The sequence below is a fragment of the Ischnura elegans genome, assembly GCF_921293095.1.
Source record: "Ischnura elegans chromosome 13 unlocalized genomic scaffold, ioIscEleg1.1 SUPER_13_unloc_3, whole genome shotgun sequence".
Lineage (NCBI taxonomy): Eukaryota > Metazoa > Arthropoda > Insecta > Odonata > Coenagrionidae > Ischnura > Ischnura elegans.
This window is the reverse complement of record NW_025791659.1, coordinates 2,131,096-2,156,438: the sequence shown is the minus strand read 5'-3', so window position 1 is coordinate 2,156,438 and position 25,343 is coordinate 2,131,096. Positions and strand designations below refer to the sequence as shown.

The 25,343-nt window shown below is 37.7% G+C and overlaps 2 protein-coding genes across 4 annotated transcripts; one reads left to right on the top strand and one right to left on the bottom strand.

Annotated features, from left to right (window-relative positions):
* Nucleotides 1–10,430: 10,430 nt before the first annotated feature.
* LOC124172962 lies at nt 10,431–14,252 on the bottom strand. Its single transcript, XM_046552491.1, has 9 exons — nt 14,046–14,252; nt 13,612–13,692; nt 13,229–13,353; nt 12,983–13,130; nt 12,496–12,587; nt 12,217–12,362; nt 11,948–12,014; nt 11,082–11,189; nt 10,431–10,478 (listed from the first exon to the last, which is right to left on the bottom strand). The coding sequence occupies exons 2-9, from the start codon at nt 13,673–13,675 to the stop codon at nt 10,431–10,433; spliced, it is 798 nt and encodes a 265-aa protein (XP_046408447.1). The 5' UTR covers nt 13,676–13,692; nt 14,046–14,252.
* Nucleotides 14,253–18,043: 3,791 nt separating this feature from the next.
* LOC124172936 lies at nt 18,044–25,090 on the top strand. 3 transcript variants are annotated; one of them, XM_046552458.1, is made up of 4 exons: nt 18,044–18,133; nt 18,231–18,310; nt 19,737–19,816; nt 22,010–23,955. In XM_046552458.1, the coding sequence occupies exon 4, from the start codon at nt 22,157–22,159 to the stop codon at nt 23,531–23,533; it is 1,377 nt and encodes a 458-aa protein (XP_046408414.1). In that variant the 5' UTR covers nt 18,044–18,133; nt 18,231–18,310; nt 19,737–19,816; nt 22,010–22,156; the 3' UTR covers nt 23,534–23,955. The 3 variants fall into 3 exon arrangements, with proteins under 3 accessions (XP_046408414.1, XP_046408417.1, XP_046408415.1); XM_046552461.1 differs by lacking the exons at nt 18,044–18,133; nt 18,231–18,310 and adding an exon at nt 24,772–25,090 and having other exon boundaries at nt 19,564–19,816; nt 22,010–23,479; XM_046552459.1 differs by lacking the exons at nt 18,044–18,133; nt 18,231–18,310 and adding an exon at nt 19,572–19,645.
* The last annotated feature ends 253 nt before the right edge of the window (nt 25,091–25,343 follow it).

Here is a 25,343-nt window from a genome sequence, read left to right as displayed (position 1 = left end):
GTAGTGATGTGCAACATTGGGCTCCATTCTTGCAGGAAAATGATGGCATGGAAAGTAAAATTCAGTGCTCTTCTATTGGTGAAATAAATGGCAGTTATTTTTTTGCATCGTTTAAATACCATGGAGTGTTCTTATCCCTCGAGGGGAGCCTAGATAGAAGATTATCTTTACTCGCCTCTGAAGTTGTGTGTTTACTTAAGTTAACATTGGAGAGGTGTTTTCGGAGCAAGAGCAAGTGCACATGCATTCACTTGGAACAAATAATGATATGGAATATTTAACCCTTACTTTTCCACTTAAAGTTTTCTTAGTCACTTACAGGTGGGTGCTTTGTGCAATTGCAATGAAAACCTTGATAAAGTTTTGATTATTTTGTAATAAGGAATAGTGAATAATTTGAATATTAATGCATGATTATGGAATTGGAATGGGAGGTAGACTGTATAATGGAGATGCTGATATTAAAACAAAAATTATTTTCCTTAGTAAAAAGCTATCGCCATATAACAATGAAACTTCAAATTATTCAAGGAAAAGTTGCACTCTGTAGATTTGAATATTTAAGTCTATTCCTAAATTTGACTCCATGTTTCATCACTTTTAAACTTTAGTCTGACTGGCAATTAACATACTGATGGCGTTGCAATTTTATTTAGATCCATGTTGGTTATAGTGTATGGATCACATGTAAGGCCTTGGGAGTTTGCAAGGTGCTTAGCAAGAAAGGTGAAGATATAGAGATAAACTACTGTAAGAACGTGTGCTATGCTGTCGCCGGTGATAAGATAATGGAAATGAGCATAACTGGCAACACAGCTTCAAAATTCAAGGGCACCAATGAGCCGAAGAAGCAGTTGACTCCTGAAAACACAAAAAACAATATATGGTAAGTCATGATTTAAAATTTTTTAAACTTCAAACAAATTGGTCTTCTCTTACTGTAAAAATGTCATTTCTTGGCCACCCATAATCGGAAAAAATAATCGACAACCGAGTAGGCTCCAAACTCTCACCCCCCTCCCCCCACCACCTGACACGTATACCTAAATATACCAATTTTAAATCCCACCTCCTCAGATTCCCTTGAGAAAGCGACCAGCATCGGTCGGGAAACGTTGGGGCCACCCAAAATCTGACGCGGCGACATAGCCCAAAAGTTTTATTTCAACATAATTGTTAAGAAGTTGAGCCTAGCATTTTGTTTTCCACGTTGACGCATGCACATAACTATGAATGCGTTAGGGTGGGAGTGATTAAATATGAAAGCATGATGCCATGCATAAATGGAGTAAATAGGTGGATTTTCTGCATGATGGGTGCATAGGAAATGGTATAAAATGGTTGTTTTTATTAATATTCCACATTTATTTGCAGGGATAATGGAGAGAGCCTGGAGTCAGGATGACAACCTGAAAACGGAGAAACCTACATGACTTAAGCATGTTATCACCAAGGCATTTGCCACCAAAAGTTGTGACATGGCTAAATACCGAAGGAAGAAGCTACTGAAAAGTAGCGTATAATGTAAAGCGTGGCAAGCCTGTCGACTAATTTATATTATATAATGTAAAAATGTTTAATTTAGTATTAAATTCATATCAATAGAACAATTGTTTTTATTCATTCTGTTTTATTAGGGAATTACAGTCCCTATAGGGAATTACAGTCCCTATAAGGAATAGCTGTCCCTATAGGGAATTACAGTCCCTATAAGGAATAGCTGTCCCTATAGGGAATAGCTGTTCCTATAGGGAATACCTGTCCCTATAGGGAATTGGTGTCCCGATAGGAAATGGCAGTCCCCATTGCTAATTCCCTGTAAGAAATTTTAATGGGTGTTTTCAATGGGGAATTTTTAACATGGATAGGCATTAAATAAACTTGTTTCAAGGTAACCCATGAATACATTGGCATATAGTGGGCCATTCTTGTGCCCCTCGGCATTGCATATAAGTACTGTTTTCGCACTGAAAGGCATTCTTGGTTAAGTCGAGCTCGGTCAGTGGGATTATCAATCTGGTGGATGGGGAATGTGGGGTAGGTTTGCGCGAAAGGAACTTTTCAAGAGAGTCGTGGCCTTCCTCGTGTGGGATAGCAAGGCCGATAACGAGTGAATCACATGCTATCTTTGGTCGCCGTTTTTGCAGTACTTATAGATAAAAAGCAGATAAAACGGAGTTATCGAATTGGGTGGGAGATAAAGCTGCGCGTTCGTGTCACTGACGACTGTTTTCAGACGCTGTACGAAGATAACTTCTTCATAACACTGCCATTGAGTTTTTGAGGTCCAATTTATGTGTGAGTGTATTTTCTTGGCCTAAATGTAAAGCTAAGTGAATGCATTAATATGTTCATTTTCCCGTATTTGAGTTACTTTCCATGTCTCTGAGTAAGAGACCAGAATGGTGATTTCTAAATAATGTATTAAATCGAAAAAAGATGAATCTCCACTCTTCACAAAGGTTTTGGCATGCACACAGATTCGACAAGTTTTCCAGGGAGGAATCAGGCTGTACGGACACATGGCCTGGCTATTATTTGACCAAATATCTTTCGCTATAGACAAGCTGTTGTAAAAAATCCCTTAATATCGCATCTGGAATCTATTCTTGTTCGATTGCATTGGCCTTCTTGGCAGAGAAAGTCATGTCCTCGAATATAGTGTCTCAATGGCCCCCTTCTTAGCCCCTTGGATTCGCTTCGAGCTGCAAATTGATCTTTTTCAAGATTTACCACCAAGACTTTTCTTCTGAACTATCCCTTCTCACTCACAGCAGTTCATTTTTAGAGTTCAAATCGTAAGAAGCCTCACAGTCATCTCAAACTTACATTTCATCAAATATTTTTTCATAACTACACTCATTATTTTTTAATCTTATAAAACCTCGAGAAATAAGACGCCAGTTATCCTTGTTCGCTGAGAGCCAAGACATCTTCCTTCTGTTCGGCAATCTTAGACCCACCGCCACAAAAGAGCCAATAACGAATTTCTCGTCTGGTGCCATACTGATATCGTGTAATTGTCATGCCATCTATCTGCGATCGCCCTTACTTGTAGTACATATACACGGAGAAAAAAACTTTGTATGTGTTACCTTCCCTATGCTGTTGCAGCAAAATTCGTTTGTCAGCATAGTGACAGCAAAACTCACGGCAGCCTGAGCAAATGGCGTTTGTTGCCTCTGCTCCGCCAAGCAAGCAAAAGTCATTTGCTGACCGCTCGACTGCATTTTCTCCGTGCACAAATGCGATTTGCTCCGCCAGACGTCAGACTAGCTGAGGTAGCCGAGGCATCTGCTATTTCGGCGTTCAGTTGTTAGTCCAACCTAGCGGTTTGCTGGGCCGGCGGAAGTAATTGTAGCGTTGGCATGCCTTATTTTAGCAAATTATCGGTGCTGATGACAAAATGTAGACTGAACACGTAATGGGGTTTAAGATCAAAATAACAACAAGGTCGTTTGGTCTGAGAATCAAACATTTAATGGCATCAAACATAAGGAAATACATATCAAGATGTGCGAAATAGTAACTAGTTACATCCGTAACTGAGAAAAGCATAATTGACAAGCAAAACAAGTACATTACAATAGTAGATACAATCCTTAAGAGTGGTATCTCCATGCTAGTCACAAATGCATCATATTTACAGTTAACACGTTCCGTGCTGATGACGTAGCGTCTACGTCATGGCAGCCACTACCCAGTGACTGATGACGTAGACGCTACGTCATGATTCCCTTTTGCGTTATATTCCGCCCTGAGCGCCAGCCACCGCTGTTAGGGCATGGGAGAGGGTCAGTCACCACTCTTTGCCTGTTTGCCGTGCGGAAAGCTCCGAATTTTTTTTTTTCGATTTTTTCTGTGTTTTTCTATTTTACCTGGTTTTTCTCTGCAAGGACGTCTTTGGGAGTGGCTTTTTACAATGTATTTTTTATTACTTTCATTTTATAATGCAGAAAACAGTTATATATTCTCACAATTTTTATTAAACCTTAAAAAAAAACTTTTACAAATATTCAAAGCGAAATAATAAAAAGATACTTTTGCATTTGACGAGGATAGGTAATTACTTTATTACAAGGTATTTTATCATTATTTATGACTTTTAACGCAATGATTAGATTGTGCTTATTTAATTGGTTTTTACAAGAAGGAATACAAATATTTTTCCCTTGTTGTTATTTTTATTTTTAACTTCAATTAACGCTATCGTGGTAAATTGCTTAGCTGGAGGCCTAATTTCGGACATACTCCAGGTATGTGTATTTTTATCCTTACGATATTAATAAATGCTTCCGTTTTTATACTTTTAAAGTTTCCGAGTGAATTTTATTTGCTATGATTTCATCATGGCAAAATTTGTTGTTATCCCTATGTTTATTTGCTGCTATGCATGAAATAATAAGTGTATTTGCATAAATTTTACAATAACTTCAATAAAGTCCTGGTTCCACATTGCAATTTATTTTTACTATTTACATTTCATGCACAATAGCCAGACTTCCCCATCCTTATGTTCACTAGCATTTGAATTAGAGACTCATTACTTGATTTTTTCCATAATATCTGAAATACTTACAAGCATTCTATTTGGCATCCTCCCCAGCAAAAAAAAAGCCTAAGAGAACAATTTCCACTAACCCAGTCACATGTCGCCGAACTCGGAGAAACTGATCCGGCCCGAGGATATAAAATGGGCTATACGTGTCCTGAAGGAAATTTACTAGATGGAAATATTTAACCATAGAAGAATTTCCCCACTTTTTGGCCTTATTTTTCATACAAGAATTATCAAAATTTCCCGTATCTTCAATAATTAAAAAGCTCAATCTTTATATGACTTGCATTGCTTCAGGAGAGAGAAGTCGCTTGATCAATTCATGTCGATTCTCCAAGCCCTTCAAATCAACAAGAACCTATCTACGTTCTCTGACTCTAACACTCCTCTGGCCCACTGATTATTCAAAATTAGCCCCATATAGACGCTTTCAAGGAATCAATGGAAAAAGTAGTGACCCGCTCACGTGACCTAAGTTTGGAAGAGTCTATGGTTCCATGGAGAGCTAGGCTGGGATATAGTGAATATGTGAGGGGAAAGCGCTACAGGTACGCAATAAAGTTGTATATGTTGACGGAAGCAAAGGGTTTGGCGCTGCAGGTCCTCCAACTCAGAAGTGTCTGGAAAAGGGCATTCGGAGAAGATGGTAAAGAAATGATGGAGGATCATTTAGACTGAGGCTAATCCTTTTATATTGATAACTTTTATAACTGTGTAGCCAGTTCTAGACTCCATCCAAATGGGAAACCTAACTTGACGGGGACACTGAGGAGAGGCAAGAAAGTTATTCCTCTTTTGGTGCTCTGCTATGAATTAAAGAAAGGTGAGGTGGTGGAGGCCTTTCATGAGTATAAAATCGGTATCCTAAGGTGGACGGATAAGAGGGAAGTGCGGATGATCATCGCTGAATTCAGTGCAAAAAATGAACGAATCTACGAAAAAACGAGGGTGCACGCCGAGAAAGCCACATGCGGTGGTTGAATACAGCAATTACAATTGTGGCCTCGATCATTGGGATCAAATGATGTCTGACTTTCCCATTGAAAGGAAATCCATCAAATGGTACTAAAAATTGGGAATCCACCAACTGAAATCACTGTTGCTGAAGCGTTATTTTTATTCAAAGAAAATTTTTGAAAAATTCCTCTCATCGACTTTCTAATTCCAGTTAAAGAATCTCTTATGACAATATCTGTACCTTCGATCCCTTTGAGGAGATAGTCATCCTAGCCTGCCTCAACCAAAACCAAGGGCTTATTAGGACATTTACCCGATTATATGAAAAACGCGATAGACAGAAAAGACGAAAACAGAAGAGATGTAGGCAGTGCTTCAAGAAGAATGTCCACCAGGACACATCATATTATAGCCCCACCTGCCTACCTGATCCTCGATTGTGTCTTGACTGTTTCCAGAAGTATCACAAGAATTTGTGATGCAGAAAATTATTTACCCAGCAGAAAAAAATTATTTTTTAATGTTTACCTTTTATATTTTCTATTTCAATATTTATTTTAAAAGATATTATTTTATGCGAAGTATTTAGTAACTGAAAAATTATTCTAAAAATGCTGGTCAATTTTTGATTTGTAAAACAATATGTTTCGTTGCAACAATTCTTCGTTTATACAAATTTTCCCTTTCATTTATAAACCAATGTTTATCATTATAAAATCTTATCCAAAGGATATCCTATTGTTCATAATAATTTTTTCATAATAGGGAGCAACACATTTGCTGGAAATATTGGTAATACTCACAATATTTTCTTTTGAGCAATAAAACATTTAAAATCGTATTTGAATGTATCATTTCCAGATTATAAAAATAACGTTTGCTGCATTACTATTTCCATTAGTTTTTTCGAGAAAGTGATAAAGTCTGAACGGGTTTTCGCTACAGTACTGACAAAGAGCAAAGAAATGTGGGAATCATGTAGGTGTGTTGCGGGAAGGTATCAAAGGTTTGACAGGATACTTTGAAAATTTAAATTTCAAATTTTCAAGAAATGAAGGGTTATTTTTTTAAAAAAAGTGCGAAAACATGTAGCGGGCATCACAAATCATAAGATCACGTCGTTAAAATAATAATAAAAAAATACAAATTTTTTCCAAAAAGTCTGCCACAGGGCAATTTCTTCAAAAAACGGTCAGCACGGAATGTGTTAAATTGCATTGAAAAGGATACATATACATATATTTACATTTATATGGCATATCTCAGCACTACATATTTTTCCCCATTTGCCATAGTGAATGCATAGAGTGTTAGAGGGTCCAATAGCTGATTCATGCCAATGCAAACCCACTCACTAGAGTGAATCACCTCATACCCTAGAACATGCTCATTCAAGCCTAAGTTCTTTAGCTCTACACAAATGAAAATTGGCATGTCATCTATTAAGATGAACCTAATCTCTGCAAATGTTGGACACAAATCTTTAGCACCAGTGACAAGAACCATACCTGGTTTAAATTTAGTACCCTTATACTCAATCCAACTTGGACTTAGCACCTTTCTGTCTCTTAGACTTGCTGGGAGTGTATGATACCATTCAACAAGACCGTTTACTTCTAGCATATCGCCGGGACCATGAAGCGGTTTTGGTAATATGCCTTCATTGGCTGCAAGTCTATAGCACATACTCAACTGGTGCTTGACAGCCAAGGTATGGCTAATATTCCTCCGGGACATATTAACAGAAGCAGCTCTAGTTGAGTCCCGGTGCTTAGCTTCAAAACGAATGCATGATAAATTGCCAACAGGTCCACTTTCTTCGAAAATGAGAGGGTAAAGCGTAAGAAGGTGGTGCTTCGGTTTGAGTGTGTCTCCTATCAACCTTAAATACAGAGCATGATGTTCCTCAATTAAAACCCTTAGCAAACCAACAATATCTTTTGGAACTCTCTTAGCAACCAAAATTTCAATGATTTGCCTGAGGACTACATATAACTCCCAATAAGGGTTATTTTCCGACACTAAATCCCCAATAATAACCCCAAGCAATCTCACAAAACAAAGCATTTCTGAGAATGTCAATGCTAACTTGTTTCCCTTTTTCAAAGAGTGACGAGAAATGAGGGGTGGTTTATTTGAGCTGTCTATCGGTCCATAATCAAATAGTTTCAGCCGTATATTGAGAGTTTCTAAATCAAGATCTTTACTTGGTCCATCAACTATTCCACGCAATATATGAATCATATCATAAGAGCAAATTCCCTCACGCATATCATGCATTTCATCAACAAAGAAATTTGATGTGATGTGAAATGATTGCACATAATGCCAAACACAATCCTCTTTCACTCCAGTCTTACTACAATCATTCAGCTTAACATCATCATCATACTCTTTTTGGCTTCTGAGCATATGCGGAAGGTCAGTAGTCTGCTTTTCACTTTGAGACTTACTCAACTTACAAAAACGACAAAAATAATTAGCATTGAACGATTCAACCATCCCAAGAACTGAATTTAGCCCTAAATTATCACCCAATACTAATCCCAGAACAAAGTACACATGCTTAAACTCATCAACATTACATATTTCAATTCCATTAGTCTCTAAATAAAGTAACTCATCAAGTAGAGGTTGAAATGCCTGCTTGTTACCATAATGAGACCTACTCCAACTGTCAAAGAGTAGAACCAAAAAGTGATTTCTTAATAGGGACTGGCATTCTTGTGGCAAACATGGAATAGTAGCATATACAGCACCCAACTTGCCTGAATGAGGTCCTAATGGGTTGTTAACCTCAAAATCATCAAAGTATATAAACAAGGGAATAACAATATCATTTTCAGCATACTGCACTATATTTTTAGCCCAAAGTTTGCCCTGAATAAAATTCTGCAGTGATGAGGAATCTGATTTTAAGGATTTCATATACTTTAGGGTATCATTGAGTGCATTTGGCAATTCAAAAAACATTTTTAGAGTCTTTCTCAGGGGAACAAACTGACCAGTAACCTCCACATTTTCACCTCTACCTCCAGTCTTTGAGGCTTTACTGCAGAAAGTGTGGCCTATTAAATATGATTCTGGTGGAATATAATTACCAGTGTTTTTAAAGTGCTTCAGGCGGTGATGTTCTGTACTCAAATGTTTAAATGGAGATTCCAAAGCTTGAAACATTTTCAGCACTTCTTCTGTTTCTCCCTCATCGCAGTTAGATAGCCTTAATGAATTAGTCACTTTAGTTCTTAAAAGCTCCAAGAAACCCCCACCAAGAAAGGTTTCCACATCCTCGATTATAGTTTGGATGTGATTCCTTGGTAAGCAAGGATTACTGTACAGTTTGGATACAAATGAATCAGCACAAAAAAAGAGAGAATTTATGAAATCCTGAGAAAAGGTTTTAGTTTGAGGAGCAGTATCATGAGAGGCATTATTGCTGAGATTTGGCATGTCTTCATAATCACCATCATCCTGGTCTACAACAAGTCCATTATGAATTTGGTCACCTATTTCTGTTGGCTCAAGAAGAAATTTATGTACCTTTTGTAGATGTTTCCGAAAGGAGTTTTGGGAGTGGAATACTCTAAAACAGCCATTCTCTGCACATCTATAATGGTCAGCAATGGGATGAGCAAACGTATAGTGAGCAAACAGACCACGAATAGTGGATATTTCTGCCCCACACTTATCACATACAGGCATTATGACTTAGAGAAAAAGACCTAGTCACTAGCAGAAAATAAAATCTTAATGAAAAATATGTACACAAATAAATATAATTAGGGAATTTAATCCCTTGCTGCACTAAAATCTTGCAGCAGAGTCTCTACAAAGCTGAAGTGAGGCTCAAATTTCCGATCACGAGGTATATCGTACACTGCCCTTTGAATGAACTGCCAAATTTGGCTGGCTTCAGGAGGGTACTGAGCATTCAAGGCATGAAATGCCTTGAATGTGATATCCACTGCCTTCAGTGGAGTTTCCACCTCGAAGTATTTGGGGCCAATGATGGAGAATGCCTGGTGTATCTCTCTCCACGATGGTCCCACCACAGCTGCTAGAGGTTGAAGCTGGCAGCCAAAATTCAGTAGGCGATCCTTTCTCAGCTCAAGCTGTGTTTCCAAGTCCCCAATAACCTGAGGGTTGAGAAAATTTGTAAGATTTCTGTTAAAAGTTACTATCTGAACTGTATTATCATAATAAATGTCATCAACCAATTAGATAAAAAATTGAAATATAAGATTTATTCGGTGAATATAGTGTGAATATTGATTCCTTACTTTTACGTGTAAAACAAAAGCTTCCTGAGCCTCGAGCTTTGATGGCCTCCACTCTCGCACTGATTTAGTTTGCTTCCGGGCATTTAAAGTGGGAAAAATCTTGCTCATATGCAAGAGAGCTAGAGCTGTTCTTTCATCTGAAAATGAAGAAGATTCTTCTACATGAAAATAGAATAAAACATAATCTGTCCTAGTGTTATGCAAGTCAGGTGCTAATTTACAATTAATACTTTTCTGCTACTCACCAGGTGAAATTGCTTCATCAAGTGCCTTCCTCAACTCTCCTTTAAGGCAGACCCTTTCCAGGACAAACTTACTAAGCCTTGGCCATAGAGCATATAAGCTCATGGAGCTATTTGGGAATTTGGAGGTGAAGTCAATCTCCAACTGCAATAGTTTTGATAGCAAATCAATAACTCACCAACTACACTATTCATAAAATAAAAGTTTAGCTCAAAAATTTGATGAAATATATGGATTACTTACCAGCATATAGCCTCTATCTAAGCGTAACGCAGGATACCCTTTCATATACTCATGGACTGATTTCCCATCTCTTTGGAGGCAGCGACGTCCAATTTGATGGGTTTTTTCCCAATATTCCTGAACTTTAACCCAGGGCTCAGCATTATTTTTCAGCCATTGGAGGGAGTCATCATCTTGGCTATCATCCACCTCAGATTCTGTAAAGGAATGAAACTATTAGTACATGGAAAATATATTTCTGTACACTGTACGATGACTGCCTCAAAATATTATTTAAAAATTAAAGTAACGATAATGGAGCCTTGGTGGTTGACAATTGTTAAAAATTGGAGTACTTGAATTAAAAGCAATCAATCACTGCATAACTCTCCAACTGGCACAATTTATTAATATACCTCTCCACACCCTCATTCATCCGTCAGTTTAAATGATGTGCTCCTTGCCCTGAACTGAGATTTGTAAATGCTAATAATATATATATATATATATATATATATATATATATATATATTATTAGCAGCTCCATATATATATATATATGTATGTATAATGGCTATTTTATCTAAGTTACTAAGTAAAGGAAATTTAAAATAACTCTAACAGCTATTACTAACATTTAGATTTTTTAAATTACCCTTCAAAATGACAAGTTATTCCTAACACTAAGATATAAAACATTACCTTCATTACCTTGACTGAAAATTTCATGTGCTCTTTTTTCACCCCTTTTCCGCCCTGGTATAAAGGCCTGTTTACACGGTACATTAACTCGTACGGGTTAATGTACCGTGTAAACAGGCCTTAAGGCCAAGCTTAGAATGGCAGCGGCGGGTATTATACCATTTAGAGTATAATTTCCCTTTACCAGTCTCGCACACTCCTCTTGAGTCGATCGATATCCAGCAACCCTGAAAATGTTTTTCATTCCTTAAGTAATTTTACAGTAGCATTAAAAAATTCTTCGAATTACTATCTCACTGAAATGACAACACCATGCTGAGAGGAATAGCTTCAAGGAAATTACCCCTTACAAAGAGAATGGAGATGTTAAAGAGCACTAATAGAAGGAAAATGGGAAATATTAAAGAAAATCTTTGCATAAGCAAGGGCTGAAGATGGCAAAGTTATAATAATAATTATATTAATATAAAATAATTACATTCTTGAGAGTGAAAATATTTGGTAGGAAATGGAGGAGAGTCATGAGACAAATATTGAATACCAAGAGGGGAGATAAACAATCTGAAGAATTCAATGGGGTAACAACATAGACTTATATATTTTCACTTTATAATGGCTTATCAGTTATAGGGGTTGACAGAAATTGATTGTATAACCACCATAATTTTCTATATATGTCCATATATGTTTACAAAAAACTAATGAATATGTACATATATATTGTTTAGTTTCATAAAGCTACAAGGAAATGAAACATTTAAAATAATTAATCTGTGGAATGGTTTGAGTGCAAAATCACAAGATAGACATTAACTCTCTTTTGAAAGCAAAGCACAACATTTAAGGAATGTAACCAAGTAGACTTGTAACTCTGAAATCCTTGCCATCCATATTGAAAAGAGGCTTGACTGCAATAACTTCAAATTAATTAATTAGGTTACATGTCTTGTCCAGGTAGCTCTGCAGATCACCAGGTTGTACTCACCTTGCTTTCAGTGGGGAACAGTTCCACTATCCTATTTGCCAAATAGGTCAGTCTATCAGCCGAGAGTCTGTAAAGTAACCAAAGGTACACTAATAACACACAAGCGCAAATCCCCAACTTACTAACAGTCAAGAATTGGCATGATTTTAAGGCAATGCTATTCATAGAAGTTAATCAGCTTCAAACCGTACACACCATTAACATTGAAGACTTTAAAAACCTGTGAAGGGTTTAGGGTGCATAAAAATAAAACCTAAATTGGGGAGTACCTTCTATCAAGATCATCTCTGAGCTCATGAGCAATGATACGCCCAGCCAACAGATCTCTTGCCCTTTTGTCTAGGTGTCCCAGACTCTTGTATGTCCCTAGGACAATTTTGCCCTCACTGGTAGAAAGCAGAACTTTTTCAAGGTCCTATGGAAAGTGATACAAACTTGTATAACCAAATAAAACTATTACCTTGCCAATTATAGTAAATACGATTTGCATTAAATAATGTAATAACTATCAAAAATCTAGCCACTGCACAATGGTTTGTGAAACTCACCAATTCTTCCTCAAAATATAATTTGTTGTGCACAGACACCTCAACAGGTTTAGAAAAATCTCTGCCAATCACAATAATCTCTGCCCTAGGTTCTGTAGAGAAAAATTCGAAGTCATTTCTAGCAATTCATGACAAAACGGTTTTGAAACATACCATGAACTTCAAAATGTAATTGTAAACATTCAAATGGGTGACACAAATGGATTAAATCATATATACGGGACATCTGAAATACAATGGGATCTATTTTGCAAATGTTTATAAGATGGAATTTGATATCTATACTTAGCAGATGAGCATTCATGTACAGAAGTTGCCATTTACTGAATAATAATATTACAATGATGTTTATGGATATATAATTTTAGCGTATTGGTTGCAATCACTGGCAAAATGAGTTAAAATAATTTAACTGAAAGTCATAGTCATTAAAGGAATATTGAAATTCACTACAAGCTAAAAAAAATTATTCATTTGATAACTTTACCACTACATGAAATTTGGCCGTTGTCAGGAATTTGGTTTGACACATCGTTTGAGGTGCCTTCTACAATGTTTGTACTTATAGGGTCTGATATCTGTGGGGTACTCTCAGGAAAAGGGTCGATTATCTCTGATATTAGCGCAGTACTCTCCTGAAAGCAAGCATATAAGCGTTGAAATTGGCAATTTTAGGCTGATTTACTATAAAACAGAATCAAATTCCAAGTTTGAAGAGTACCAAAATACAAACCGTTTCTTTCTTTCCCTCGCTCCTCATTTTCATTCGGAACCTGAGCCTATCCCCAACTAAAGGCATCAAGAGCTCCAAAGTCCGTTCGTCTATGAACTCGAGTAAGTCCTCGGTAATGCACTGCTCTAAATAAACCCATGACAAAGTTCCATTAGCTATTACACGATATAAATGGCGGCCCGCACTCATCTTCACACACTGGTATTTTTTCATGAGTTTTTAAGTGAACTAAAACAAGGCTGAAGATAACTTCTGATTAAGAGAATGACGTTTACTGCCAATATTACAATTCCAAACAAGCCTCGAAAAGTACAATTGAATACTAATATTAAAGCACGCACTGAGGAAACCTAATAATACAACAAATTTAATTACTTTGTTACCTTGAAAAGTCTTTACGGCTTCCTCGCTAAGCCCCCATCTCCTTAGCTTCTCCTCAAGACTCATAATTAAAACTCCGGATGCTTGAAATAAACACAATTTCAATGATGCTATTAATTGTATATCGTCACACTAAACACTTTTGTACGAACACGTTGGCTTTAGCGATCCAAAAATTGTTATTAAATAAAGTATTCTTATTGTTCTATCCTACGGTGTACTGCAGATGAAAATAAAATGCAAAAAAATGTTCTAATCTTAAATACACCACGATATTTCGAAGTAATGAAAAGTATAGCCAAAAGCATTTATGGTGGAAGTTGAAATCTATGGTGAATCTACGAAAACTGATTTAGGTGCTTCCTTCTTTTTTTACTGGATCACCAAACGGAAGATAATATTTAAGGAAATATAAAAATATAGAACAAATACTTACCGTAGGCAATGATTTTTGAAGATTCTTGCAGCTCTACTCGGCGAACACGTGAGGCGAAGGCTTCTGCAATGGGAAAGACCAGTTCCTCTCCAGAGCACTTCCGTTAATCACCGGAATCGCGGGCGCAAGGCATCATGGTTTGCTAATAGATGACTACGATGATTTTGCAGACGGACCACTTACACATAAAAATACGCATCTCACTGAGAGATAAATTCGCAGTTATAAAAAAAGGCTACATTTATGGAAAAGGGTAGAAATGCACTTCCCCTTGTCGATTACCGCAAATCTATTTGCTTGCCTTACAAACGCATTTCTAAGAGTTACAAATTCAAGGTTACAAATAGCATTTGCAACCGTTGCAGACGAGTTTTTTCTGTGGAACTAAAGTTTCTTCTATATTTAATGATGGATTTGTATCCACAACAATTATTGAGGCAGCAATCACGCATTTGTACGAAGAACAAATAAATTTCTTTCCGTGTAGATTAATAGCAGATGATACAAAGTATCTGAGCAGAGTGTGATATAGTCCTGCGCTTACTTTCAGAGTGTAGAAGACGCCGTTAAGACACTCCTTGAATAGATGAAGCTGAGAGACAACTTTTGAACAAGCCTGCCTTTCCATTTGCGAGGTCCCATGTCACTATGAGTATAATTCCGATACTAAGCCAATTGAGTGACATTTTAATGTTCCTGCATTTGTGCTTCTCTATGTGCCATTAATTAAGAGAATAGCAAAGTTCCCTCGGTAACAATGAAAGATGGCAATCCTCTGCGTTTTACAAAGTTGTTGGCATGTACGAAGACTGAAATGTTTTTACGAGGAGAATTTGGGCATTAGTAAATCGTGATCTGTCTTGGTCTGAGTGCAATATTATAGCTATATCGATTAAAATTGAATATAAAAATGAGGAAAAACGATGACTTCTCCCGCAAAAACGTTTACGTGAATGTCAGCATGATCCTTAAGTATTTACTAACCAGCGCTAGCTATACATTCAATCCATTCGCAGATGTATAATTTTCTTTTGGCGTTTATGCTGGCGATATACACATCCCGATTTTCGCGCCCAACCTGTTAGACGTAGATGTACTGTGGGGAAAAAGTATCCCGACAAAGTTTGTGCCGCCACTATCGCTACGCGGGTTAGTGGTTTTCCTTTCCAGTGAGTTGCTATTCTTTGGTCAGTGAGGGAAATTCAAACAAGGCTAACCATTTCCTGTCTTCGTCGTCCAATTACGCGACCGACTACTGAGTCTCTCGCAACCCAAAGCATGACTGGCGATGAACTCCGTAGAAAAGAGACGCATTCGACGGCATCATGTGCGCACATTGGGAAGGCTCCTCTGAATTTTCCTTTGCCTATCTAAACGAAACGACATAAATCCCCACGGGTCATAGCAAGCTTTCTCTTAACGTAAACAAGACAGTCAACGAGAATATTTGATGGGCCACGTATTTGAATGCAGTTGGTTTTGAAGAAGTTTTAGCTTTTCCGGAAGAATTGCCGTGCACATTGCCAGAATGCGTTTTCCTTTCGATCGAGAAGGAAATTTTCCTATCTTGATTGAAGATACCTTTGTCGACAGGCGAAAGAGGGAAAAGTAGTCAGCTTGTTGGAGGCAGGCTTAACAGTAGCGGAAACATAGCGAAGGATGAATAAAAATGAAGTACCGTACATTACTCGGAGAAACGCAGCAGGAAGGGTAATGAGGCATTGAAAAATCGGATAAGACCTCCACCTGAGAAGTGACCGATTAGGACCTAGATGTACAACCGGAGATGTTGATGCTGACATATTATAATACATTGAAGTGCAGCTGAGATTTCGAATTTAATAAAGGGAGAGATATTGTCCCAAGTGAAGTGTGAATTCATTGGACTATATTTTTTGTCCTTCATTTTTTGCTATATTAATTAAGATATTTTATTTTACCTTTAAATATTTTCAAAAATAATTTGGCAGCAGAGTGTCACGCATTGTTTTAATTAAAAAAAATTGTTTTAAAATAAATTGAAAAAAGTGAGGTATCAAACTGCAGAAAATAATTTTTTTGCCACTGGATACGAAAAGATAAAATGTTAGTTTTGTTTTACGATTTATGTAATTTACCTTAAAAATTGTGTTGTCAATTAAATTTGTAGCAATCATGTGCAATGTACAGGTCACAAAGGTGCCTTCACAGCATTGCGTTGCGTCGACGCAACGAAAGATCTAACCTCATCGGCAAATATTGGCTTTGCCAGCTCTGCATTGCGAAAACAAATGAAATGTGAGAGTCGTCGGCTCCTGAAAATTGGCCCGGGAACAGGTCGATTTATGATTTCAATAATCGGGCAATACGCATGTTGTTTTTAAACTTTCGCGCTTTATCATTCCTCAAAATTATCTTCTCAGCTGTTAATTGCGTTGAAATTTAAATGTGGCGATAAAAGTCGTTGATGTGTCATCAGTGATTGCACTTGCCTATGCAGTATAACAGCCATAATTATTTATTTCCTAAATCCACTGCATGAAAAATAGGTTACCAATTCGATCGACGGATTTTTCTTCCTCATAGGAAAATCCACTAGGATCGGTTGAACACTAATGCTTACGCTAGGTTTCGCTGCTAGTAGGGCCCCCTTCGCTTCTGTAGCGTTGGGGTGTTTTTCCCTCGTCCCCTCCCTTCCGCTCCTATCCTTTCCCAGAGGTGTCGGCGGGCTCCGATCGCGGCGGCGCCTCTTTCCTTTTTCCTTCCTCTCCAGCCCCTCCCCGGGTGATCGGGCGTATAAGCCACGGGCTTGGTTCCCGGTCCCGGTGCGTTGTATCCTTTGAATGGTTCACCTAGAACCCTCATAGTCTCTGCATGAAAAATAGCGAATCGCATACAGACGGTGAAAATGAGTAACGTGAAACGATATCAGAAAAATTTATTTGGGATCGTCATTGCTAAAACAGCTATATGCAGCCAAGTTACCCAAATAGCTACAACTTAAGCAATCATGAGGGTACATTTATATTATATAAATTGGTAATTAGGAGACCGTAGTCACTGGCAAGGAGCTCTTACACTGTATTCATCTGGTAATACCGATGACGGATGTGTGCTATGGTAATCCATGGCCCTTTTGTGATCGTAATCTAATTAAGAGTTTGACATTTTTCTTGTTTTGAGAAAATACTCGAGTTAATTATGATTAAAACTTCAAAATAATATTGAATAATGAAACTAATGGCAATCATCGCTCCTAATTCAGCTACTCTTGCATGCTTGCTTCCATCATACCTAAGCTTCCCATAAACGACAACCAATGCGCTATCGCCTGCGCACTGCTGCTTAAACACGGAGAAAATCCAACGCGAATACATTTTTCTGCGACGGCGCAGCCTGCTGGCGAAATTACGTCTTCAATTTTCAACGACATATCAATTTTTCAGTTGCCAAATAGCAAATTACATACAGACGGTGAAAATGAGTAACGTTAAATGGCACCAGAAATTTTTTTTGTGATCATCTTCGCAAAAACAGCTTGGTGCAGTCAAGTTACCCAAATAGCGTCAACTTGAGCAATCATAAGGGTACAGTTATATAGTATAAATTGGTATTTAAGAGCCCGTAGTCACTAACATGGAGCTCTCACACTGTGTTCAGCTGGTAATACCGATGACGGCACCTTCTATGGAGTAATTGGGAAGCTTCGATTGCCCTTGTGTGGTCCGCTCAAAATCCATTGCCTTATTCTTCATCTCGTTATCTCATATATCAAAAATCTCGCAAAAGATCACAACCAATCCGAAGAAAAAACGTTAAAAGTGATATTTATCCTTCTTATCCACTGAGATCAGTCAACAGAATCGCAATTATTTTGCCCGAGCGTGGATTGCCAGTATTTTCAAATTGGTAATCCCATCACCTCTATTTTTTATAAGGCACAAAAGATAAGATAAGGCTGCTTGCTCTCTGTGGGTGTTAAGGCCTTTTCCTAAGCCACAGGACGAGCAGATCTCTTTTGAGTTGCATCTGGGGAACTGATCTGCCATCTTGTGGTCAAATCCTGTTATCTTATAAGTATTTGTCCATCGTTTTGGATTAAGTTTTCTGTAAGTTTAAAAAACGCATTGAAAGAAGAGGTTTGATTCGTGAGAGTGAAATAATTTTCCCATGTCATTAAGAGAAGTAATGTATTATACGTTTCAGGATTGCCTTCTCTGCATTGGGAATAGGAGAGCAGTGGAAGGAGCGAATACAAATTTCAACCAGATTGCCTTAACTATTGGGTAAGTATATGCAAACGCATTTCATCTAAGTTTTCTTTGAATTATGCATAACAGCGTGATTGCTATACTTAAAATAAGCATGCCTTTCAAGTGCAATATTAAATCTAAAACATTCGACCAACAGGGTTAGAACGTAATGTATGGTAAGTATGCAGGGAAAATATTTCTTGTGTTATATCCATAGAAAGTTTTTCGACACCGTGTATTACATAATTGTTCGAAAGTTTACAGACTTCATACGATATTCCGAAACTCTATTCAAACAAAATTTTCAGTTTTCTATTCATGGGAAATAGTCTTATCGTAAAGAATGCGCGTAAAAATAGCTTTTGAGATATCTAGACCATATTAATCAGTGGCCATCATTAGTCAGTTTTTATGAGCTGATTATTTTTGGTTTTTAAATTCGGATACATTTTTGACCCATAAAGGCGTTTGAAATTTTGGCATGCGATCTGAGAGACAGATGCGTTTTTTATATTCTGAATACTTTTACAATGACTGCTTAAAGTGTCAATAATCATCGCCATCTTCATATTTTTGAGTAATAAGGACACGAAAGTCTTAAAAATTAACTATTATTATTATTCACTAGAGGACCCAGTTAGATTCGCATCACCTACTTTTATGAAGCTATGCATACAAATATCAATTGTACTTCGTTCGTATCGCTAAAATCCGAAAACAGCTAAACCGGCTTCCTTCTCTCAACCACGTTACGGATTATCTTATCATTATGTTAGAAATAAATATATCAACAAACAGGTACCTGCAAACAATGTTTTATGTCAGTACAATTTATGTGTAATCATTATTAAATGCGGTTATTTAATAAAACTTGCTTACGTTTGGATTCAAATCGTTGTTCTAATGAAAAAGGTTTTGCAGTTCTCTGGCAATAGTTCGCTTCAGTGATGAATTGTGAGCACAACGCCTATCAGCTTTCGTATCTGCATTTTCCGTGGGATAGAGGCCAACCAGTGCGTTCAGCTAAAAATCCATTACCTTCATCTTCATCTCGTGATCCAATATCTCAATAATTTCGCAAAACTCTCAAGCAATCCGAAGAAAAACCGTTATGAGTGATATCAATCCTTCTTATCCATCATTTTCAGTTAAGAGAATCGCAACTATTTTTGCCCGAGCGTTGACTGGTATTATCGTGAATTGGCAATCCCTACACTTCAATTCTTTATGCGTCGCAAAAGATTAGATAAGACCGTTCTCTGTGGGTATACAGGCCTCACCCTATGAAACAGTACGAGCAGATCTCTTTCAAGTTTTGTCTGACGAATTGCTCCGCCATTTTTTTCTTCAACTACTGTTATCTGAGAAGTACTTTCCATCAATTTGTATTGAGGGTTTGCTTCATACGAGTATAATAATTTTCCCAACTCGGTAACAGAAGTAATTTTATTCGTTTCAGGATTGCCTTCTCTGCATTGGAAATAGAACAGCTAAGAGAGGAGCGAAAAGCGATTACAACCAGACTGACTAACCTATTGGGTAAGTAATTGCAAACTCATTTATTCTACGCCTTTCTTGAAATTGTCCAATACTATCGGCGATATCCAATATAAGTTATTGAGGAATTGGTCGTGCCTGCCAAACCTTCTTCATAGGATGTCGCCGCAAATTATTCCCAATGAATTTCGCCTCTGTCCTGAAGCTTATAGTCGTGTAAAAACCCTTTCTTCCTGGCCACGTCTTCATTTTTACTTGAAGGTGGAAGTCACGCTGCACTAGATCGGAATAAAACAGCGGTTGATCGAGAATGTCCCGTTGAAGTAGCTCGAAGAGCAGTTGCGCTGCATCAGCTATATGGTGATAATCACTGTCATGGATCAGAACACTTCCTCAAGTTTTACAGTACTTTATTTTGTTTTGGATGGGAATGGAATAGATGTACTGGTTCACACTGTTTCATACTCAAGCTCTAAGGCATTAAAAATACTTTGTTTGATTTATCTCCTCAGCACGCACTTGGCAAGAGAATTAATTGAGGCTATGCAACTTTTGAGATGGCTACTACCTTTAAACTAAGAACTTATGGTCAGTAATGAATAGCACATGAGGTGCTGAGGACACGCTCTTTCCATGTCTGTGCTGTACCTGCCTGTCACTTGTAAGGGGTTTTTGCTGAGCGATGAGAGGTTGAAAATAAACTGCCCTCGAACAATGGTTCTTTTATAAATATAGTGAAGCAGCCCAGTGAAATTCGCATTGAAATCTAAATTTACATTTTCACATGACCCTTTCGAAAAAATTTTAGGTTCTCTTCTATCATCTGACACCTTCATTTGATTTAATTTTTATATGGTCATTTGACACTATGTGTTAAATGAAATAGGTAATGAAAAGTAGAATTTTTATACCAAAAAGGACTCAGGTTCACGTAATCGGAGTTTTATTTTAATAGACCTTTCACATACGCTTTACAATTGACGCAAGTGTTGTGGGGGCCCTTAGCGATTGCCGACCTGGCCGAACTCCCTTTGGAGATAAGAGAAAAATGTAAGGGGTATAAGCAGAGCAGCTTGTATGCATTACACATTTTATATTCGCTTCATGATAAACGCGAGTTTTGTAGGGGCCCTCGGAAATTGTCCACCTGGCCACAATACCCCCGAAGATAAGAGAAAAATATGTGGGAGATAAGCAGAGCAGCGTGTATACATGGCCGAGGGAATATTTTAAACGGAGCTATTCTCCATTGTCAACATATTTCAAGGTTTCGCAGTCGAGTCTGTAGTCTGATGGTTAAGTGCAGTAATGTTATATAGTTGATGGTACAGATGGGAGGACGACCAACAGCAAAGGTAACTTGAATTTCTAAGAGGAGAGAAGGAAGTGAGGAAGATCAGTGGAGCAGCGAGGGGGGTTTTGGGGGATAAAACCCCCCCAGAGCTCACAGAAATTTTAAGTTAAATCTATTTTACTTAAATGCATTAATATTGCTTCCAGAATAGTTTGAGGATTAATAAAATATCCCTTAGAAGGCCGTAAAAATCACCATTTTGAACCAATAATATCTTTTTTTTTCCGACGGAAGGCCTCCGCACCTCCCGCTTACCCTGGCTGGTATGCAGTATCTCAAGCACCCCAGTATTAGTTGCGCCGGAAACCCCCCCTAGCCTTAATTCCTAGCTGCGACCCTGAGGTAGATAACCTGGCGTAAGCATACTTTCAATGAATTGTACCAACATGGACGCAGCTATGAATTAAGGCTGGGGGAGGGGGGGTTTCAAATTAAGTTGATACTCAGGAACATGAATTATTGTTTTAATATCTGTTTTTTCCTTTTCCACATTATTTTCCCATCTTATAATATCAGATCATAGATTTTCATGAATATCTTCCCTATTTTCATATAAATCTGATTACCCATGTAATTCTAGGTTCCGTAGTATACGATCGGTACACCCGCTTGGTTTCACGTAGAAAATTGTCTCAAATACCTTTAAGCGTCGCTATATCTATTTTTGTCTCCAGCGGAATTGTTTATTCCATGAAGAAACGATGGTTTTGGTGATTGCATTTAAAGAATGCCATTCTGGAGCATTTTCCTTTTTACTCTTGGTTGTATAGTAAGCGAGATATTTTTTCTCAAGTCACGCTTATGCTTTAGTTGTTATGTTCCCACTCTGCTATTGACAACTTTTGAGGCAATAATTTCACATTCATTCCGTTTCTTTGCAGTCAATAGGTACTTCATCTTTTCGTACCAACGCTGATATCGTGTGTTACTCCTTGCTGACCATTGCCATCACGCCTGGTTCCCATTGGCAACTCCCTGTGTTCTGAATCCAACATTTTGTTAATTAATTATTTCAGTCTTTCGAAATAATGGCAAGCAACATTTCTACTAGCGGCGCAGAGCAATTTGTTGTGGAGAGGCTCATTTCTGGATTGTTGACTGGCTCATTCCTCCAGCATAAAGAGCTATTGGACATGTTGGAAGATGTGGATGTACGGCACGCGCGGCAAAGAACACTCTTGCACATTGGGGTGGGACTTGGTAAGGCCGATTGGGTGGAGGAATTACTGGCAAGGGGGGCTGATGCAGACATTACAGATGACAGTCAACAGAATGCACTTTCTTCAGCTGAGAAGATGGTTCAACAGTTCCCTGAAGACATCGATCGCAAAAAAGTTCTGAATTTGGTGACGTTGGTTCACAGGAGAGACCAAGTTATTTTGCGACGTCTGGAAGCATCTTCGAGTAGGAGCACTGATCATGTGACACCCGCGGCTAGCCGAGAATGTGATATTGCATCTCTCAAGTCCTCTGTGGACTCATTGAGGCGAGAGATGAAATCTCTTGTGCGACAGCTGAGCTCATCATTGGAGGAACTCAAATCACAGGTGTGTGGACGCGATGCACTGTTGCGTTGCCTGGAAGAGGCCGTGACGTCAACAGTGGAGGATGTGACGTCTATCAAGTGTGGTCTTATTGGGGAGGCATCTTTAAGTCAACCTACATCCGATCCAGCCAGAGCAAGGCAGGAGTGCGTGTACGCCATGATGCGAAAGACACGGATAGTGTATGGAACTGGAGTTGATGAAATGCGTAAGATATATGACAGACTGTATGATGAAGATGAATGTACTGCTTGTATTATTAAGTTTTTAAGTGGGGATGATCGGGTGAAGGTGATGGTGGACTTTGAGTCTATAAACATTGGAAGGATGAAGGAGAAGTTTGTGGACTTAGATGGGACTCAGTGGAATGGGAGTAGTAGGTCATCATTTTGTGAATTTGAGAGTGAGACTGTATATTTGGGTGCAAATGATAGTTGTGGTAAGAGGGAGAAATTAGTACGTTCTAGTTTAGCTTGGGCCCTCTCACAATTATCTCTGAGATTAGTTTTTGATAATAAGGGGAGGCCTTATAGCAAGGGAGATGTGGAACGAGAGCGTGAGTGGATGGGGGCTCTAGAGGAGTTGGAGGAGAGGAGGAAGAGGGGAGAGGAATTAGATTGGCGTATCCATTACGCATTGAATAGAAAGACACTGGAGGCAAAGGTATGTTGGCTTGTGGCAGCTGTCCCTAGTATTATCGCATATCATGGATCCACAGAAGGAAGAACTATACTGCAGAATAATTACCATCTCCTCCTCTCTCTCTATTCTAACAATGTGATTGGAACACTTCTAGCCAGTGCAAAGGTGGGTCTTATATCTATTTCTCATGCTTTTTCATTACATCATGGTGTTAATTAAAACATTCAAATCATTTGTTGAAGCTTTAAAAGCAAATTAATCGTTAATTAATGAATGTAAATGTAAACAATGTTTTGAATAATTGAAAGATTAGTTCGTAATTTAATTTTCCAAGATTTCCCAAAAGTGGGCCACTCATTGGAGATAAGTTTGGCATTAAGAGGTGAAATGAAACTTCAGGTGCATTACCTTTGTCCCTCTCAAGTGTTCTATGAGTATCTTGATGTAATTGTGGAGAGGTTTTGTAATTTTAAATAATGTATTTAATAGCAATTAATTTTAGTTGAAAATTCTACCTGTCCATATTTGGAGTTGCTGATTTTATTAGAAAAGATACCGTATATTTTGGCTGTAATATGCTTATAGATGTCATAAGTTTTAGATAGTGACTATTCAAAACCATCAATCTCTAATCTGTTGAAGTTTAAGGTAAAAATAATGCAAGGAAGTTGAAGATTGTCTATATTCATATCCATGATATATCATGGATATATGAATATAGACAACCGGTCTGGACCCCCTGGACATACGCCCTTTGCTTTGCCACTGTTGTTTATTTTATATGAATTTCTGTGTTGAATATATTTATTTTTCAATGCTCATTCTATGAAAAAGAAAAGTTAACAAGCATCAAATCACATGTGTCAGTCAGTGAAAAATTCCCGTCAGTCGGTGACACTCCATGTTTATGATCAAAGAGAGGAAACCATTACTTACGCAAAGTCACGATTTCGCATACCTTTTGGCAACACCTAGAACTATTTTATGTATTTCGTGGATTTTCTTTACCTTGCATAATTTCAGAGCAATGCGAAGAAATGTGAAAATGTCACAAAGCAGTTTCATTTTTGTCAGTCAGTAACAACGACTTTGAAGTTTAAAATCTTCGGTTCTACATGGGTCACAGGGTGGTGCCAAAGCCAGTTTATGCCTTCACTAACTTACTTTGGGAGGAATCCTCCAGAAAGTTCCTACATTGATTTATATTAGGTCAAAGGGGAAATATACGAACAAAAACTTGGTGTAACGGTCAAGCAGTGACGCATAGAAACGCTCATCTTCCGATAATTTTCACTTATAAAATAAAATATGGTTATAATTATTGCCATTGAATTTTTTTTAATGGAGTATAACTTTATCTCACTATGAACACTTACCTAATGATGACATTGAATTTTGGTTGTGATTGCATAATTTTTTCATGGAGGCCCCCATTAATTTATATTCTCTTGTTTCAGAGATAAACTTGCAAGGCCATGGCCTCACATACTTCGGAGATTGTGATGGAGCCGGTCGTAGAGAGGAAAATTCTGTTTTAATTCATCTATTTTCATTAAGCTTCATATGTTATTGTTTGGTTGACTAAAACATTATTGTTTCGTGCAATCATTACAGTGTTTACACTAAGTCAATTTCGTTGATTTCATTTTAGCTACTTTACACTTTTGAATTAGGTTGGCAATCGCATTTTGAGGTGCATGTTGTTGTAATTTTAACCCTCATATGGATTTACAAAATTAGTTACGTCGTTGGATTCTCGGCGCCGCAGCGGCGCCGCGTCATTTTTTGCTATTATCTTTCAAAGTTAGCCAGAATTTACAAGTTTTCCGATTGATAATGGTAAATACATCTTTTATCTTTATTTCTTACCGTGTTTTGCTAGATTTAAACCCTTATCGTAGAAGATATAACAAAAAATCTTCAACGCTGCATTCTTTTCCATTTCTTGTCGTAATGCTCTTTATTTCAGTTCCCTTTGTTTGTTATTTTTGAATGAAAGTTTTAATTTCATGTGTTATTGTTGTTTGAA

What these genes read in the sequence shown, in the direction of transcription:
- LOC124172936 (XM_046552458.1), top strand. Translation starts at nt 22,157, where the DNA reads ATGGCAAGCAACATTTCTACTAGCGGCGCAGAGCAATTTGTTGTGGAG.
- LOC124172962 (XM_046552491.1), bottom strand. Translation starts at nt 13,675, where the DNA reads ATGAGTCTTGAGGAGAAGCTAAGGAGATGGGGGCTTAGCGAGGAAGCC. An exon ending in CGGCCAAATTTCATGTAGTG is followed by an intron (nt 12,588 to 12,982) that starts GTAAAGTTATCA and finishes TTTTCTCTACAG; the next exon opens with AACCTAGGGCAGAGATTATT. An exon ending in TATATTTTGAGGAAGAATTG is followed by an intron (nt 12,363 to 12,495) that starts GTGAGTTTCACA and finishes CACTTTCCATAG; the next exon opens with GACCTTGAAAAAGTTCTGCT.